Source organism: Hemibagrus wyckioides, linkage group LG04 (genome assembly GCF_019097595.1).
Source record: "Hemibagrus wyckioides isolate EC202008001 linkage group LG04, SWU_Hwy_1.0, whole genome shotgun sequence".
NCBI lineage: Eukaryota > Metazoa > Chordata > Actinopteri > Siluriformes > Bagridae > Hemibagrus > Hemibagrus wyckioides.
Genome location: NC_080713.1, coordinates 12,697,065 through 12,715,828, shown reverse-complemented (window position 1 = coordinate 12,715,828; position 18,764 = coordinate 12,697,065). Strand labels below are relative to the sequence as shown.

General features: G+C 41.8%; 1 protein-coding gene across 1 annotated transcript; it reads left to right on the top strand.

Moving 5' to 3' along the window:
• The first annotated feature begins 14,896 nt into the window (after positions 1-14,896).
• Positions 14,897-18,401, top strand: LOC131351694 (ATP-sensitive inward rectifier potassium channel 1-like). The gene is made up of 2 exons (XM_058387194.1): positions 14,897-15,063; positions 16,670-18,401. The coding sequence occupies exon 2, from the start codon at positions 16,693-16,695 to the stop codon at positions 17,812-17,814; it is 1,122 nt and encodes a 373-aa protein (XP_058243177.1). The 5' UTR covers positions 14,897-15,063; positions 16,670-16,692; the 3' UTR covers positions 17,815-18,401.
• Positions 18,402-18,764: the final 363 nt, after the last annotated feature.

Genomic DNA, 18,764 nt, shown 5'->3' with positions numbered 1-18,764 from the left:
ATGAAATGAAAATAATTCTCTGAACAGGCCTCGTTAATCAGTGAAGATCCAGAGCTGGAGGCAGGGAGCAGGGAAGCTGGTGAGAAGGTGACAACCATGCAAGATCTCACCTCATGAAGTTTCAATGATCATGAGAACAGCGAGGAATCAGCGCAGAATTAAACTGGAGGATTTTGTCAATGATCTCAAGGCAGCTGGGACCATAGTCACCAAGAAAACAATTGGTAACACACTACGCCGTGAAAGACTGAAATCCAGTAGCGCCTGCAAGGTCCCCCTGCTAAAGAAAGCACATGTACAGGCTCATCTGAAGTTTGCCAGTGAACATCTGAATGATTCAGAGGAGAACTGGGTGAAAGTGGTCAAATGAGACCAAAATCCAGCTCTTTGGCATCAACTCAACTCGCCGTGTTTGGAGGAGGAGGAATGCCCCAAGTACACCATCCCCAGGTGACAAGACAACTGCACCGCATCAAAGGGACGATGGACGGGGCCATGTACCATTGAATCTTGGATGAGAACCTCCTTCCCTCAGCCAGATCATTGAAAATTGGTCGTGGATGGATATTCCAGCCTGACAATGACCCAAAACACATGGCCCAGGCAACAAAGGAGTGGTTCAAAAAGAAGCGCATTAAGGTCCTGTAGTGGCCTAGCCAGTCTCCAGACCTTAATCCCATAGAAAATCTGTGGAGGGAGCTGAAGGGTCAGCCACAAAACCTTAATGACTTGGAGAGGATCTGCAAAGAGGAGTGGGCCAAAATTCCTTGAGATGTGAGATGTGTGCAAACCTGGTGGCCAACTACAAGAAATGTCTGACATCTGTGATTGCCAACAAGGGTTTGCCACCAAGTACTAAGTTATGTTTTGCAAAGGGGTCAAATACTTATTTCACTCAATAAAATGCAAATCAATGTACAACTTTTTTGAAATGCGTTTTTCTGGATTTTTTTTGTTGTTATTCTGTCTCTCACTGTTCAGATAAACCTACCATTAAAATTACAGACTGATCATTTCTTTGTCAGTGGGCAAATGTACAAAATCAGCAGGGGATCAAATAATTTTTCCCCTCACTGTGTAATATATATATATATATATATATATATATATATATATATATATATATATATATATATATATATATATATACACACACACACACACACACAGATATATATATATACACACACATATACATATACACTATATTGAAAAAGTATTCGCTCGCCTGCCTTGACTCGCTTATGAACTTAAGTGACATCCCATTCCTAATCCATAGGGTTCAATATGACATCGGTCCACCCTTTGCAGCTATAACAGCTTCAACTCTTCTGGGAAGGCTGTCCACAAGGTTTAGGAGTGTGTTTATGGGAATTTTTGACCATTCTTCCAGAAGCGCATTTGTGAGGTCACACACTGATGTTGGACAAGAAGGCCTGGCTCTCAGTCTCCGCTCTAATTCATCCCAAAGGTGTTCTATCGGGTTGAGGTCAGGACTCTGTGCAGGCCAGTCAAGTTCATCCACACCAGACTCTGTCATCCATGTCTTTATGGACCTTGCTTTGTGCACTGGTGCACAGTCATGTTGGAAGAGGAAGGGACCAGCTCCAAACTGTTCCCACAAAGTTGGGAGCGTGGAATTGTCCAAAATGTCTTGGTATGCTGAAGCATTCAGAGTTCCTTTCACTGGAACTAAGGGGCCAAGCCCAGCTCCTGAAAAACAACCCCACACCATAATCCCCCCTCCACCAAACTTTACACTTGGCACAATGCAGTCAGACAAGTACCGTTCTCCTGGCAACCGCCAAACCCAGACTCGTCCATCAGATTGCCAGATGGAGAAGCGTGATTCGTCACTCCAGAGAACGCGTCTCCACTGCTCTAGAGTTCAGTGGCGGCGTGCTTTACACCACTGCATCAGACGCTTTGCATTGCTCTTGGTGATGTATGGCTTGGATGCAGCTGCTCGGCCATGGAAACCCATTCCATGAAGCTCTCTGCGCACTGTTCTTGAGCTAATCTGAAGGCCACATGAAGTTTGGAGGTCTGTAGCGATTGACTCTGCAGAAAGTTGGCGACCTCTTCGCACTATGCTCCTCAGCATCCGCTGACCCCGCTCCATCAGTTTACATGGCCTACCACTTCGTGGCTGAGTTGCTGTCGTTCCCAAACACTTCCACGTTCTTATAATACAGCTGACAGTTGACTGTGGAATATTTAGGAGCGAGGAAATTTCACGACTGGATTTGTTGCACAGGTGGCATCCTATCACAGTTCCACGCTGGAATTCACTAAGCTCCTGAGAGCGACCCATTCTTTCACAAATGTTTGTAAAAACAGTCTGCATGCCTAGGTGCTTGATTTTATACACCTGTGGCCATGGAAGTGATTGGAACACCTGATTCTGATTATTTGGATGGGTGAGCGAATACTTTTGGCAATATAGTGTATATACACACACATACATATACATATACATGGGTGTACTTTCCTGGAACCTGGTTGATGCTGTGACAGGACCGCTCCTATCCCACTACTAGAGGCATCCGCTTCGACAATGAACGGAAAGTCAGGTCTTGGATGGCAGAGGATGGGAGCGGAAGTGAAGCTCTGCTTTAACAGGTGAAAAGCTCTTTGGGAGGAGTCAGTCCATTTGAGGTGACATGGTTTCCCTTTCAATAGTGGGAGGGCTTGCAATGGTGCTATAGTTTCGAATAAAACGGCGGTAGAAGTTGGCAAAACCCAGAAAACGTTGCAGGTCCTTGACAGTGGTAGGCTCTGGCCAGGCTGTGATCACCGACACTTTACCCTGGTCCCTTGAGAAATGACGTAACCCAAAAAAGTCACAGATGTCTGGTGAAAATCACACTTCTCCAGTTTAGCGTACAGATGATGTTCTGCAAGATGACGGAGGACAGCTCAAACATGCTTGATGTGTAGTTCATGATCGGGGGAGTAGATGAGGATATCGTCAATGTATGCGATGACATAGCGGTTTAACATATCTCTGAAGACCTCATTTATCAGAGACTGGAACACAGCAGGAGCATTCATGAGGCCATAAGGCATAACTTGGTACTCGTAGTGTCCATGTAGTGTGAAAGGCTGTCTTCCATTCGTCCCCCTTCCTGATCCTGATCAGATTATAGGTGCTGAGCAGATCTAGTTTGGTGAATACCTTGGCCCCTTGGAGCTGTTTGAGGGCTGCAGGAATGAGTGGCAGGGGATGAGGTAGGGAACCATGATGGCGTTCAGTCCCCGATAATCATTACATGGACGAAGACCACCATCCTTTTTTTCAACGAAGAAGAAGCCTGCTGCGGCGGGGGATGTAGATGGCCGGATATATCCTGCAGCGAGAGCCTCTTGTATATATTCCTCCATAACTTGCTTCTCAGGAATGGAGAGAGGGTAAACTTTATTCTTAGGTGGTATGGCATGAGGTAAGAGCTCAATGGCGCAGTCCCATGGCTGATGTTGGGGAGCTTGGCTGCTCTTTCTTTACTCCATACTACCTGGGGATCGTGATATTCTCTGGGGTGGTGGTGGCCGTGGCGATGGGGCTTTCAATGGATGTGGAACAGCATGGATGTGAAAGACGGAGTACAAAACAGTTCTCATGGCAGTGAGAGGACCACTTCAAGATGTCCCCTTCTTTCCAGGAGATAAGTGGATCATGTCTCTGTAGCCAAGGAAGGCCCAGAATGACAGGGTTAGATGGAGATGTGATGACATAGAAGGCGATGGTCTCATGATGGAATAATCCAATCTTTAGATCAATGGAGATCGTCTGATGGTGGATTAGGCCTTCCCCTATGGGCTGTTTGTTTATAGCAGTGACCTTCAACGGAGGACTGCAGGGAATGATGGGAATCTTGAACTGATAAACCAGGTGATGATCTATGAGGTTAACAGCGGAGCCGTAGTCAATTAGCTCTGTGGCATGAAAACATGAATCTGTGAGGGCTATACAAACAGGAACTGATACTTTACAAGAAAAGGTACGAGTCTCTACCTGTGACGGGTTTCTCGGAACATTCATACACTCTGTGGCCCGCTTTCCCACAGTAGAAGCACAGCCAATGCTGAACACGGCATTCTCGTTCCTCCGCGGTGACTCGGGCCCGTCCGAGTTGCATGGGTTCAGAGAAGTCCATCTTGTGGCTTTGTAGCATGCTGCGGGTTTGGGTGTAAGCCGGCTGATGCTGACGGCGTAGATTATCGAGATGAATGGCAGTGGTGACATACTGAGAGAGAGTGACGCTTGTATCTCTACATGCCACGTCAGCTTTCAGTTCCATATTAAGTCCTTCACGAAAAACAGCCATGAGTGAAGGCGCCCCGATTGTGCCGCCAACGTGCGAAACTTGATTGCGTAATCCGCCGCCGTGTCTGAGCCCTGGCACAGCTCCAGTAGCTGAACTGAAATGTCCTCCCACCCCCGCTGGGTATTCAAACACTGCCTTGATTAAATTGGCGAAATAGTTCGCGGACGTTTTCACTTGGGAATCGGAATCATAGACAGCCGACACCCAATCCAGCACTTTGCCCATAAGTAGCGATAGCATAAAAGCGCACCTTGTAGGCCATAGGCTTCTGGTTGCTGGCTGAAGAAGTTGTCACACTGGCGCAGAAACCCTCGGCTGAGCCATCAAATTTCCCCAGAAGAGCGAAGTGGGGTAGCTCACCATGAGAACTCAAAGCTGGCGTGGCATCAGTGGCTTGGCTAGCTGGCAGTAGCTGAAGCTGCTGGTTAGAGGCTCGCAGCGTATCCACTTCCGTCTGGTAAGCCTGGATGAGGACACGCTGTCGCCACAGAGCCTCTCTCATAGCTGCTGGACTCATATACAGCGAAGCATCCTGTAAGGACTCGCTGGACATGGGAGAGTTAGAATCCGTGTGCGGATCTAAATCAACAGGCAGAATCGTAAACGGTAAGGCAGGCAAAGGATCAAAAACCGGAAAAGCAATAACTAGGCGAACAAAACCAAAACAGAAACCGGGAATCGTAGAATCAGGAAAAACAGGCAAGGATCATACACAATAATCAATCAGATGGCTAGTAACAGCAAGGCTTGGCACGAGACTCAGGGAAACGCCAGAGGGAGCATGATGCTTAAAAGCCCTGAAAACCGGAAACAACATGCACACAGTCAATATTCAGGCGAGAGCTCCCTCTGGCGGTCTGGACCTGTAGACACCGTGACACTGTGTTCCCAGAAGCGAACGAGAATATGGAGTCAAGCTGTGCAGGTCATGTACGAGACTACTATCAAGACATTTGTTTTGTTACCACTTTACGGACAGCGCGCGTGCAGTTTTTATTCCCGCTTCACAGTCAAAGCAGGAATAATTCGCAGGAAAAATACTCTAGCTACTTTGACTTTGTGTTATAACTCGACAATCCCGTCCAACTATCCCCATTGGGAATGTGGGAATATTACATAATGAAATTATTATATAATATTAATATAATGTTCCTCCTTTCTATATCCGGGCAACTATATTGTTTAAACATCTAAACAGAATTCAAGCATAGAAGCTAGCTAATGCTCTATCCCACAGACTATGGCCACCCAAAATACAAAAACCGTTTGCTCACTTCAGGGCTCCATTACCAAATATTGCACGGAGTGAGTGACGTTTCTCACAAAGCTTCTCTTCAACATCATATGAAACTCTGACAGTCCAGCTTCCCTGTTCAAATGAAATACAGTTTAAGCTACTTAAACTGTAAGCTACACATCTGGCATGGACAGATCTGGGCCACATAAACCAAACCATAACCAGGCCAAATCTGGCAGGGACAGATCTGGGCCACATAAACCAAACCATAACCAGGCCAAATCTGGCAGGGACAGATCTGGGCCACATAAACCAAACCATAACCGGGCCACATCTGGCATGGACAGACCTGGGCCACATAAACCAAACCATAACCGGGCCACATCTGGCATGCCATCATATAAACAGTGCCAGACCTGGTCCACATCTGGTTGACATACCACTTGCCATGCCAGCACTCAGCCAGCAGTGCTGGCTTAATGCCAGATCTGGCCCAGACCCATCTGCTATGTGGGACAGATATAAGTAGGATGGAAATATAAATAGGGTATTTATGTACAGTATTGCACAGATATAAGTAGGATGGAAATATAAATAGGGTACTTATATATTATATATAATTATACTTATATACTTATATATACTTGTATGTATATAGGCATTTGTGCCTATATACATACATGTACTGTATATATAGATTATTATTGCACTGGGGGAGATAGCAGACAGATTAATTGTTCAGGAAATGAATGGCTTGAGGGAAGAAGCTGTTCTTGTGTCTGGATATCCTGGCGTTTACTGCTCTGTAGTGCCATCTGGAGGGTAAAAGTTCAAAGAGGGGGTGTGCCGGGTGTGTGGGGTCCAGAGTGATTCTACCTGCACGTTTCCTCATTCTGGATGTGTAAAATTCTTGGATAGTGGGCAGGTGGGCATCAATAATCCTCTCAGCAGTCCTGATTATCTGTTGTAGTCTTCTTATATCTCAAAATTCAAATTCAAATTTTATTTGTCACATACGTAATCATACACAGTATGATATGCAGTGAAATGCATGACTGTTTGACCCTTGAAAAGGAAAAAGGAATAAAGATAGAAAAAAGACAAGGATAAATTATAAAATACAAAATTTAAAATATAAAAACTACAATTTTTCACAGAAGGTAAAAATAAAATATAAATAAACCAAGGTAGGTATAATATGGATATAGAATATTGTATATAGAATATGTATAACAAATTTAAACAACTGTATAAATAACAAAACTATATAAAGTGTGTAAATGTGCAATAAATGTGCAGTTTGCAGACAGCAGCAGTACGGGGTGGTCATGGAGCGAAATGAGATGATGAGAAGCAGTGGTATTGTCCATCTTTAAAGTGTAGATGTGCATGAATCCTCTGTATGTGTAAACAGGAGAAGAATGTGCAACATATATGTTTTATGTATTGTGTATTGTGTACCTCCTGTAATGTGCAAATGTGCAAATTTACGGTGTGGTCGGTTGTGATGTGTTCCAACACGTGTGAAGGAAACATAGCAAGTCTAATCAGTTGAGTCCTATGTGGAGTTCTGGTTGAGAGACCGTATAGCCTGCAAGAAGAAGCTTCTCCTAAGTCTCTCTGTGTTGTCCTTCAGGGAGCGGAAGCACTTCCCTGACCTCAACAGAGAGAAAAGTCCATTGTTGGGCTGGCTGAGGTCCTTCACAATCTTCCTGGCCTTGGTCCAGCACCTCTTGTGGTAGATTGAGTGCAGGTCAGGGAGCTTGGCACGGATGATGCGCTCAGCTGATCGCACCACCCTCTGAAGAGCTTGTCTGTGCTGCAGGCTGCTGTTCCCGAACCAGGTTGTGATGTTTCCCATCAGGATGCTCTCTATGGTGTAAAAGTAAAAGTTCCTAAGCACCTTAGCGGGTAGTCTAAAGTCTCTTAAGCGTCTGAGGTGGTAGAGATGCTGCCTGGCCTTCTTCACCATGGTGTTGATGTGACAGGACCATGACAGGTGCTTGATGTGCATGATGTGAACACGGAGGTATCTGAAGCTGTCCACGCTCTCCACTGGGCTCTCAATGATCATGGGGGTCTGGTAATTCCTCTCCTGCTTTTTGCTGAAGTCCACTATCAGCTCCTTTGTCTTGCTGATGTTAAGGAGGAGCTTGTTCCTCTGGCAGCAGTTCTCCAGAGTCCTAATCTCCTCCAGGTAGGCCATCTTATTGTTGTCCAGTTAGGAAACTGGAGATCCACTGACAAAGAGATGGGCTGAATCCCAGGTGCTCCAGCTTGGTGGTGAGTGTGGAGGGAATTATAGTGTTAAGCGCTGAACTGTAGTCAACAAACAGCATTCTAACATAATTCCCCTTTCTAGTGTCCAGGTGAGTGAGTGATGTGTGAAGGAGGTGAGAAATGGCATCATCTGTTGAGCAGTTCGGGTGGTAAGCAAACTTTAGTGGATCCAGTGTGTCTGGTAGTGAAAAGATGATGAAGTCTCTGACCAGCTGCTCAAAGCACTTCATTACTACTGAGGTCAGGGCTACAGGGCGGTAGTCAATGAGGGAGGCAGGATGGGATTTCTTTGGTACAGGAACAATGATGGACTCTTTGAAGCAGGTGGGGATTGCTGACTGGGTTAAGGAGAGGTTGAATATATCTCTGAACACAGGTGCTAGCTGGTCAGCACAGGCTCTGAGGACTCGACCTGAGATTCCATCTGGTCCTGCTGCTTTCCTGGTGTTCACTCTCCTGCAGGCTCTCCTCACATCATGCTCGGAGATGATGAACGCGTTTCCAGTGTTGGCATTCTGTTCCTGTCTGCAGCCATTAGCATTAGCTGTAGCATTAGCATCGTTAGCTGCAGCCTTGAAGCGAGTGTAGATGGTGTTCAGCTCGTCCTGACGCAAATCCCACATTATAGGCAGCGGTGTGAGATGTCAGAGCATTGCGGATGGTCTTATCCACCCACTGCTTCTGATTGGGAAACGTTCTGATGGTGGTTTTCTGCACAGTATCATCTGCTAGTTTCCCGATGAATCCCATGTACATGTCCCAGTCTGCATCATCGAGTGCGTCCTGTAGAGTGGCCACCGATTGGTCTGTCCAGTGTGCGACCTCCCTCTGAGCCGGAACTTCCTGCTTGAGCCTTATAGTTTATATTTTGATATGAGGAAGATGGCAGCAAGGTCGGATTTCCCAAACGGGGGGTGAGATTGTGCCTTGTAGCCGTCTTTGATTGTTGTGTAGCAGCGGTCCAGTGTCCTTTCACCCCTGGTGGGGCAAGTGATGTGCTCATGAAAGTTCGGGGCTGCGCGTTTGAGGTTGGCGCTGTTGTGTCTTGATGTTGTGTCTGTTGCTGAGTGACTGCTTCATGCAACTCACATAAAGCGGTGTCCGTGTCCGCCTGAGGTGGAATATAAACGGCGCTGACTATGACTGATGTAAACTCCAGAGGAAGGTAAAAAGGACGACTTTTGATGGTCAATAGTTCCAGGTTGGCTGTGCAGGAGCGTGTGAGAGGAACAACACTTCCGCTGTTGCACCAGCTACTGTTCACCATTAAACACACGCCGCCTCCCCGTGACTTCCCTGACTCCAGTGTTCTGTCCATGCGGTGAACCAAAAAGAACTCGGCCAGCTGGATGGGGTGGTCTTGCACCGCTGGGTTCAGCCATGTCTTGGTGAAACAGAGGAGATTGCAGTCCCGAATGTCTCTCTGGAACTTTACCCTGGCCCTGAGGTCACTGAGCTTGTTTTCCAGAAACTGGATGTTGGCGAGCAGGATGCTAGGCAGAGGTGCACGGTGTGCACTGGCTCTCAGCCTGTTCCTGATGCCAGCTCATTTCCCCCAGGGCCACCGCTTCGGGTCATGTCCTTTGTTCTCCCTCAGGATTTCACTCGGCCAGCTTGGATCTGGGGTTAAAAACGTTGAATTGTGAGTACATTGTATACCAATAGAAATAAGAGTATCTCTATCGTACCTAATGCACTCCATTGTGAAGAATTTGCCGGTTTTAAAATACTGAAAGTTAACTTAAAAAACAAAAACAAGGAAAAAGGGGTCAGAGCAGTCGTGACGGCAGCTGACCTCACCGGTATCTGTATCTGATCTGGTGGCTGAGCTGAACCAAACAGTAATAGACATACATAGAACAGATTCAATGACAGCTTAGTAGAACTGTGTTAACAGCTCCTGTGGCTGGCAAAGAAAGAACAACCTCTGCTGGGCTTTTTGGCAATGGAGTCAATGTGTGTTTCCCACCTCAGGTCCTGGGAGATGGTAGAGCCCAGGAATCTGAATGACTCCACAGTAGCCACAGTACTGTCCTTGATGGTAAGGGGAGGTAATGCTGGAGGGTTCCTCCTGAAGTCCACTACCATCTCTACTGTTTTGAGTATGTTCAGCTCGAGCTTGTTGAGACTGCACCAGACAACCAACCTCCTATCTATATGCAGACTCATCACCGCTGATGAGGCTGATGACTGTGGTGTCGTCTGCAAACTTAAGGAGCTTAACAGAGGGGTCTGTAGCAGTGCAGTCATTTGTATACAGTGAGAAGAGTAGTGGGGATAATGCACATCCCTGAGGACCACCAGTGCTAATGGTGAGGGAACCAGATGTAAGCTTCCCCAACCTCATCTGCTGTTGCCTGTCTGTCAGGAAGTTGGTAATCCACTGACAGATAGGGGTGGGCACAGAAATCTGCATCAGTTTGGTCTGGAGAAGATCAGGGTTGATGGTGCTGAAGGCTGAGCTGAAGTCCACAAACAGTATCCTTGCATAATTTCCTGGTCTGTCGAGGTGTTGCAGAATATAGTGCATTCCCATATTGACTGCATCATCCACAGACCTGTTTGCTCGATAAGCAAACTGATGAGGGTCCAACAGGGGTCCAGTGATGTCCTTCAGGTAGGCTAGAACCAATCTCGCAAATGACTTCATGACCACTGACGTGAGGGTGACAGGTCTGTAGTCATTGAGTCCTGAGATTTTGGGTTTTTTGGGGACTGGAATGATAGTGGAGTGTTTGAAGCAGCGGGGGATTTCACACTGCTCAAGTGATCTGTTGAAGATCCGTGTGACGATCGGGGCCAGCTGGTCAGCACAGACTTTCAGACAGGCAGGTGAGACACCATCTTGGCCTGAAGCTTTCCTTGTCTTCTGTTTCTTGAAGACCTGACACACATCCTCCTCACAGAACATAAGAATATGCTGTGTAGCAGGAGGGAGGCAGAGGGGGGTTTGCAGCAGGTGTTAATGGATGTGAGGCATGAAGATCAGGGTGGGTGAGAGGTGTGAGACTGGGCTTCTTAAACCTGCAGTAAAACATATTCAGATCATCAGCCAGTTGTTGATTCACTACAGAGCAAGGTGCTGATGTCTTGTAGTTGGTGATGTTCCTCAGGCCACTCCACACAGCTGCCGGATCGTTAGCTCTTTTCAGCTTTTTAGAGTACTTTCTTTTAACCACTCTGATCTCCTTATTCAGTGTGTTTCTGGCCTGATTGTACAAGATTTTGTCCCCAATTCTGTATGCATCTTGTTTGGTACGACAATGCTGTTTGAGTTTTCCTGAGTTTGTTGTTGCTGAAGGATAGGAATGTCCTAGTAGGGATGCACATATCCTCACAGAAGCTGATGTATGATGTTATAGTGTCTGTGAGCTCATACAAATCTGTATCTGCAGCTTCAAAAACATCCCAATCAGTGCAATAGAAGCAGTCTTGTAGTTCCCACTCTGCTGCATTGGTCCATCTTTTAACAGGTTTAACAACAGGCTTAGCTGTTTTAAGTTTCTGTCTGTAAGTTGGAAGAAGTCCTAAAGCTGCACGCGAGACAGCGCGATATGCATCCTTTACAGTGGTGTAACAGTGGTCCAGTGTATTAGTGTCTCTGGGTGCGCATGAGATGCGCATGTATTTTGGAAGTTCACGTGAGAGGTATCACCATGGTGAGATCCAAAGAGGTCTCTGAGGCCTTCAGAAAGAAGATTGACGATACTTATAAGTCTGGTAAGGGATATAAAAATTTCTCGAAAGAATTTGTAATCAGCCATTCTACTGTCCAGAAAATCATTTACAAGTGGAGAACATTTAAAACAACTGCCAACATGGCCAGGTCAGGTCATCCAAGCAAATTCACCCCAAGAGCAGACTGCAAGATGCTTAAATTTCATCATGGAACCTACAGCACGCTTTTGCTACAGTTTATGCCAAAGTGCATGAATCTACAATCAGAAAGAGACTACGTTCACAACTTTAACTATTATGGGAGGTCTGCAAGAAGGAAACCTTGGCTGTCCAAAAAAACATGAGGGCAAGACTGAAGTTCCCAAAGAACACAGAGACCAAGACTCTGAAAGGCCAAGACTTCTGGAATAATGTGCTTTGGACAGATGAGTCTAAAATTGAATTATTTGGACACCATAACAGGGCATGTTTGGCGTGAACAAAATACAGCATTTCAGCATATGAATCTCATATCTGAATCTCAACTATGAAACATGGAGGTGGAAGTGTTATGGTTTGGGGATGCTTTGCTGCACCAGGACCTGGCCAGCTCACCATCATAGAATCCATTATGAATTCTAGATTGTATCAGATGCTGCTTGAGGAACATGTAAGACCATCTGTCAAAAAATGTAAGCTAAAGTGGAACTGAAACTAGCAACATGTCAATGACCCAAAACATACCAGTAAATCCATCAAGTACTGGCTGAAAAGTAAAAAATGGAGAATTCTGGAATGGCCAAGTCAAAGCCTAGATCTATATCATATTGAGATCCTGTGGGGTGATTTGAATGCATGCAATAAACTCCTTAAACACCACACAGCTGAAAGAATTCTGCATTGAGGAGTGGGGGAAACTTCAAGTTGATGTCAGAAACTGATAGATGGCTACAAGAAACGTCTAACTGAGGTTATTTCAGCCAATGGGGAAACACTAGCTATAAGGGCATAGGGTGTCCTAACTTTTTCAGCAGGTGAAATATTAATTTTTGTTTATTTCTTTTGTTTAATAAGTGAAAACAAAGTGATATTTTGTTGTTTACATGCAATTACATCACTTTCATATACATGTACAAAAGAACAAGATCAGAAATTTATATGATGACATTTCTTTATAAAGAACTGAATATTTAATTGGGTGCCCTAATTTTTTCACATGACTAACATTTTATACTGAGGTGAGGTATGCAAAGGACATATACAATGCCCAATGCTGAAGTAAGAGAAAATAAAAACTGAAGGTGCAAATGGTATCATCACTATCTCTTAATTCACTCTTCACACTCTTCAATAGTCAGAATTCCTCACTGATTCCACCCTAACAAGACAAAAGATGTCATTGATGTGACAGAGGATTTTGTATGGGCTGATGTATCAGGAGCTTAATACAGGAAAACAGGTGTGGTCGGAACTCATGCACACAATGGAAAGGAGTGTACTATAATTAGTAGCTGTGTCAGTAATTTGTCAAGGTAAAAGGTCAAGGTTTAATGTGTATCAGACAGATCAAGTGAACTAAATTTGGTAACCTAAACTATGTTTATCTAATATATTAATCAGGGCATGTTTGGTTAATGCATATTTCATGGTGAACGGTGTGGTAATAGCATAATCATGCATTGCAAAATATAAAGAGTTCTATATTTTGCAATGCATGATTGTTCTTCCTACACATTAACATACTGAGATCACTTGGTCTGCACCTGGTCTACTCACTCCCAGGAACCAAATTATAATACAGCACCCTAGAGTGAGCTACCCAGATTGGGGTCCATCCTCTCATAATTTTTTTTTATCTGATACAATTCAAAAAGGCTCAGGGATATTAAAAAACATGCATTATACAATAAAGCATGCAAATAACATCCAAACATCCTATGTCAGTGATGCTGAATTTTACTAGATTTTTGTAAGTTCTCTTTATTTTACTTTCAGTACATCTTGTACTTGTATACTGTATTGTGCATTAACACATGGTTTGTATGAATTCTCTTAGAAATCATTCCTAACTAATGTTTTATGTTAGACATATTTGATAGCAAAAAGGCTAAGAGGCTAATAGTTGACAATTTAAATTAAACCCTTGACCTCTAAGTATATAGGAAAAGCCTAGACTTACATTTTGATAGAAACTTCTGAGCTAACAGAATAAGCTTATATAAATAAGTATATTATAAGTATATAAAGTATAAGTATTTAAATAAGTATAAGTATATAAATAAGACTATATAAGCCTTTTAAGTTGAAACGTCACTTTATGGTGAAAGCATGGCATGAAGCTGTATTTAATAAAATGTACTGGGGTCAAATAGTAAGATTAGAAACTTACTATTAAGTTATTAAATCAGTACTAAGATAACACATGTATATGTGTTATAGGGTGATGTTTGGGTTGGTGTACACGTGATATTTTCTTTGAGTAGACAGCTATGTGGTGGAGTTTTGGATCCATTGTGACAATATTGCTCCCACACCAAAGTCAGAGGCATCCACCTCCCTAAAGTATGGTTTTGTGGGATCAAGATATTTTAGAAATTGGGCTGTTTTGCATGCATTCATGAGTCATTTGAAGCCTTTATCAGCTGCTTTGTCCACTGATAAATCGATGATAGAAGTTAACAAGTAGGCACATGGAATTCATATTTGTCTCCATTTACATAGACCTGGTTCTCATATACATGTGCAAAGACTTGCTTTACATGCTGAACATGAGTTTCTGGAGAGGGAAAGACCTCATGCTTCCTAATGCAAACAAGGGAATATGCATGATACAGAGCAAGTTTTGTCACAAAAATAGCTGAACCACAAATAGCTGAACCTGTTCCAGAGCTAATAGGACACATGGGAGAGGGTTGCAGTATTTTATCATGATTTGGTTGAGATTCCTGTAACCAATACATGCTTAGAGGCCTTCTGTATTTTTCCCTACAGAAAAATAAATCCTGTAGATCAGAATCAGCCTGAAATAATATGTAGCTTATTTTGTTTTTATGTGCTGTCTAGTTGTTGAAATTGAAATGTATGTATAGAAAGACTGCCATTAGTAAATCAGTTATAACTATCACCATATTCCTGTTAAGCCAGTCACATCTTTTCAGAATTGCTCATTGTGTCTTTCAGTAGTTCATTTAATTTGACAGTAGAATGGAAGAAAATGTGTACTGTACCTATATTCTCACTGTGTGTTGTTGTAACATTGTGTAAAAATATACCCAACCCTGCAGTAAAAAAGCACTGTATTTTGTTTACAGGTAAACATTAAACACTCAGTACAGCCTTGCTAATTGGTAGGTGCCAAAAACCAAGTCACATTTAAAGAGGGTGACCATGAGAGATGATATCACCATTAGAAATTTACACATTTTACTTATTTATTTGTTTTAAATATTTGTTTCTTTTTTGATTTTTAAAAACAAGACAGAGAGAGAGAGAGAGAGAGAGAGAGAGAGACAGAAGGTGAAAGAACAAAATTTTTGTATCACAGAAGAACTGCTATAGCAGGTGAGTTCCACAAACAATTCCTACAGCCCTAAATGAAATTTAATTTTGTACTGCTTTACTGTCTTTCCATGTAAATTCCATGTAAAGTATTTATTAAATCATTTTAAATAAACACCTTCACTTATTTCTCCATTGTTAATGTGCTACAGTTTTTGTGTAAGTAACAACAAATTTGATTTTAAGACAGTGATGTAAATACTGTCTGGACCTGATAGTAACTGAGTGATAAAATGGTTTTTCTCTGTTCTATGTTATAAATGATGTTTCAATGTAGATGTGATTTCTAATAAATTTGAAAAAATCATTATAAAAAGAAACAAAAAGTTTGAAAGAGAATTACAGTATTAAGAAGCATTATCATGAATACAGAGCAAAGTATGTCTAACCAAGGATGAGAGTTATCTGTTATGTCCCGTAGATAAACCTGAACTCCTCAAACACCTGCATGCAGTTTATCACATGAGTTTTCCATTTCTGCCATCTGGAATCCATATATAATATAAATTGATTTAAAAAAAAATAATAATTATGTACTATTGTAAATGAATGTATGAATACTATACAAAAAGCTTAGCAAAGAAGGAACCTGGGGAAAATCTACAGGATGTCAGCATAGCTGTATTCTGATAAACAACCAAAAAATGAATAAATCAGGTTATTCTGCCTCCTATCACAAATTCTGTGAGACACTTGAACCATCAAGACAGAGAAGAGTCCTTTATAAATACAGATGACAACAGATAGTATTGTTTGAATGAGCTAGTAAAAAATTGCCAACAAAACAGAACTCCGTGAAATAAACGTTATTAAAAGAAAAATATTACATTTTTACATGAAAATGTTATGGTGTTACAAAAAATACCACTTTATTACATGAAAATAAAGTAACAAAAAAATAACGTTATTTTGTGGAAAGTATCACATTATTACAAGAAAAATTGCTACACATTATTACAATGAAAAACAATGTGTTACTTTGTCAAATATTGCAAACTGCCATTTTGTTTTGTATTTAGTATATGGACATTGCAGAAAATCCTATATTCACAGCATTTATACTGACCCAAATCTGGACAGACCTTTTAGAGCTTTGTTCCCAGCAAATCAACTTGTCTACAGGCTGAGTGTGTTGTTAAGCAAAATGCTGTCGGGCTTATATAAAAGCATTGTATCCTCATTGAGTTCAGATAAGATGCAACTATTGCTTTTGACACAGGCTGTACAGGACCCCAGGTCCTAACTGCATACTGATGATTATTCCTCTTTGCAACACAATTTTTCTCCCCCTAATACTTTTCTTCTCAGAACATACAGTGGTATGTTCATGTAACATATTTTTCTCAGTATAACATGATATTTTCATGAAATTATGTGACATTTTCACATATCATATTTATCTTGTTATAAAGAGATACTAGTTTTATTTTTATTTCCTTTATGCAGCACAGTGCATTCATACAATTGAAAACAATGAATAGAAGTTGGTTTTAGATTTATTTTACAAAATGGATTCTGAAGAAATATTGGTGCTATTGATATTCTATTAAAGGAAAACATGTAAATGTTCGATAAAATTTTTAAAAATGTTCTATATTCTTTTACCTAGATTGAGCATTCTGGACTTGGGAAATGACACGCTCCTTGCAACAGTTGCTCCGAGACTACATAACAAAGCAGAGCATTTGCAAAAACCGTCTGGTAACCAAAGATGGACACTGCAACATTGAATATGGCAACATGAGGTACAGCAGTCGCTTTGCATATGTGCAGGATTTCTGGACAACCTTTGTGGAGATACGGTGGCGTTTCATTATTTTATTTTTTGTGGCCTCCTTCACTCTTAGTTGGTTCATTTTTGGACTCATTTGGTACTGGATTGCTCATGATAATGGTGATCTTTGGTGGCAAAATCCATCTTCAGACCACAAACCATGTATATATAATGTTTTTGGCCTAACAACTGCCTTCCTTTACTCACTTGAAACACAGATGACTATTGGTTATGGTATGCGAGTGCTTAGTCCATACTGCCCTGGTGCTGTTGCCCTGATAATTATACAGTCCATCATTGGTTTATTTATTAACTGCTTCTGGTGTGGACTGGTTATGGCCAAAATTACCTTACCCAAGAAAAGAGCCAAGACCATTACTTTTAGCAAAATGGCAGTTATTTGCCCCAGAAATGATGCCCTCTGTTTGCAGATAAGAGTGGCCAACTTGCGTAGGACCTTAATGATTGGAAGCCAGCTATATGGCAAGATGCTTAGGACAACAGTCACTCCAGAAGGTGAGACCATCATTCTGGACCAGGTCAATATTGATTTTATGGTTGATGCTGGAAAAGACAACCTCTTCTTCATTTGCCCTTTGAGTTTGTATCATGTAATTGATAAGACCAGTCCATTTTTTAAATTTGCTCTAGACACACTTCTCCAACAGGAGTTTGAGCTGGTGGTATTTTTGGATGGCATAGATGAATCTACCAGCTCCTCCTGCCAGGTCAGAACTTCTTACATCCCACAGGAGATTAAGTGGGGATACAAGTTCCTTCCCTTCATCTCCCGCAGTAAAGAAGGAAAATATCATGTGGACTTCTCCAATTTTGACAAAGTGGAGCCAATTTCAACTGCACACTGTGCTCAATGCTTCTACAATGGGCAAAGCCAGCATCACAGCCCCAAAAATGGGATTGACAACCCAGGGTTTGATGTGATTGAAGTTGATGTTCCAATCACTGGTACCAAGATGTAGCCCTCTGCATTCACCAACAGTTTATTTGCTTTTATAATGGATCACTATCTATATTGATTAGGCTTTACAGCACAAATTATATTAATCAATTGAAAATGGAAACCTAAGGCACATATTCAGGCAATGTACAATACCTCAAATTTAATGACAATGTTTGCATGATCCATCCTGACTCTTTGCACCATATAATGAAACAAAAGCTGTGCATTAGAAAACAACAACATTTGGTTAACTTTCACTTGTTTTACTCAAAGGGATGTGTCTGAAACATAGAGCTTTTCTTATTGTGCTCTTGTTATGTGTTCTGTCAGAGTTAGTGTTACAATACACCTCTGTTTGGGTTACTATCTGTGTGGAGCTTCAAATATTCTCCTTATGTGTTTATGTGTATTTCTCTAGGTTTCCTTCCTACAGGGTATCTCTCAGGTATAGCTTTGTTCCCAGATTTTCAAGGATAGGTTCAGGCTCCCTTGTGATATCATACATCTATTAGCACTGTTTGCTCTTTTAATTGTTTATACTGTGATTCTGTATTGAATTTTATTCTTAAATTTAGAGCATGGTTTAAAAGATGTAGTCATAATGATGTGGACTGTGTCATGTCTAACACATAATGTTATTCATTTAATATTTGTACAATTAAACACAATTTTGCAATAGTTTTAAAAAATGCATGTTTTTTTTGGCTGTTGTGATCTGTTATATACATGTAATTTCAAAATGTATATGTGTATATGTCTTGTAAAAGGATCATTTGTATCTATATTATTATATTCTTAAAAATAGTTCAATAAATGCACTTATTTAAAAAAATACAGGCAATAAATAAATGTATCTTAATGTTAATTTCTGTAATTTAAATAATTTTATTTCTTTAAAATGAAACAAATTAAAATTGAGTTAATAATAGAAAATGACTGTAAAATATGTTTCATTTTATTCAACAAAAA